Below are 1,610 nucleotides of genomic sequence, written 5' to 3' on the forward strand. Positions count from 1 at the left end.
ATGAATATATTTTAAGGAAAGAATCTGCCAAACAATTAAACTAATTTGTAAGGTACATATGTGTGTATTCCCACTAAGGGATACCTAATGTAAATCATTAAGCCAGAAAAACACATGCATTATTAATTCTACTTTTAAATATTTATTATTCATAATCTCCTATAACCTATACTCACTGCTATTGTCTTGCTACTAGGCACTATAATGAGTATTTTCAACAACTTTTTAAAGGTTTCAAATGTATTTTATTTCTTCAATTATGCTATATATTAATGAGCAGCAGAGTGCTTGAGTGACAAGTTGATTTTGAAACAATTTTGTATTACAGTAACTTTGATGGTTACTCATCATTCCATTCTTTTGGGGTGACTCTGCCAACTGGAGACAGGTTCCATTCTATTCCAATCTGTGTGGCCGTGAACACCCATGCAACAACACAGAAAGCAGTCCCACTGGCTAATACAGTGTTACCGTATCTATCATGGAAATCTTGAGAATGATTTTTGTGACTCTGTCTTGACCTAAGTTGTTGAATGCTTCGAATCTTGAACTGATTTAGTGCATTTCTGGTCAAGGGAAACATGATGAAGGTGTGACAGGACTGCGGCTGATTACAGCTGTTGGCCTATTTCCTTGCAAAGAGACCTGGAAAAACAAAAGATAAGCAACGACATCTGATCTACATTCAGTTTCTCCCTTTGAATGTTTCACTCACACCACTCCTTAGAGCGTGACCAGTCATATAACTTTGATACCATAATGCCCGGATTTGAGTCTCAGCTCTGCTACTGATTAGTTGTGTGAAATTGGGCAGTTACTTAACCTCTCTTTGCCTTGGACTCTTCAATGGCAAACTGAGACAATAATCCCCAGCTCCAAAGAATGCTGTGTGACACTACACGAGCAAGTCTCACGGGTTCACTTGCTTCGAGTTACCACACTTGTAACTTGCAGAACTAAGATCCATGATCTGTAACAGAACTATTTACTTTCTTTGAGATTTGCAGACCACTGGCCTTGAGGAGTGAAGGACTAGAACTTTCCTAGGTCACAGAAGCCAGCAAGTCTGTTTGAAACCGTCTCAGCTTTCTGATTAGTCTGGCAGTTCTTTAGTAAAAAAAATTTATTTTCTTTTTTAGTCACACAGATGACTTTACTGACCTCCCTTTGTGCATCTGTAGACCGTGCCTTTCTTTTCAGAGAGAACAGAGCACTCCAGCACATCCCGAAACAAGAACCAGACCCTCCTGGCACAACCGCCTCTCAGGAGATAACTTTTGTAGTTGGCATCATTGAGTTTGCATGAATCAAGAAACACTGAAGGCCTCTGCATTCCCTCTACTGACTAACCACCCTAAGTCTCTTTAAAAACCCTTGGGCCAGGCAGAAACCTCAGAGTTGGCTTCTGAACAAGAGTCCACCTACTCCTCAGGTTCCAAGCTTTCTGAATAAAGTTCAAATTTCTTTCCAATGAAAACCTGTCTCTTGAGTGATGATCTTTCAGGTGAAGGGCTGCTGTATTTGAGTTCAGTAACATGAGGATTCCATGTGATAACCCCTAACAACGACAAGAGTAAGCACACAGTAAATGTTATCTTTTTTGTTCTTCT

General features: G+C 39.6%; 1 protein-coding gene across 1 annotated transcript; it reads right to left on the reverse strand.

Moving 5' to 3' along the window:
* Positions 1-340: 340 nt before the first annotated feature.
* On the reverse strand, positions 341-583 carry COX7B2 (cytochrome c oxidase subunit 7B2; the record flags this gene model as incomplete). Its single annotated transcript, XM_080796406.1, has 1 exon — positions 341-583. The coding sequence occupies one exon, from the start codon at positions 581-583 to the stop codon at positions 341-343; it is 243 nt and encodes an 80-aa protein (XP_080652532.1).
* Between the last annotated feature and the right edge of the window lie 1,027 nt (positions 584-1,610).

Source organism: Martes martes, assembly GCF_963455335.1.
Source record: "Martes martes genome assembly, chromosome: 2".
NCBI classification, from domain to species: Eukaryota; Metazoa; Chordata; class Mammalia; order Carnivora; family Mustelidae; genus Martes; species Martes martes.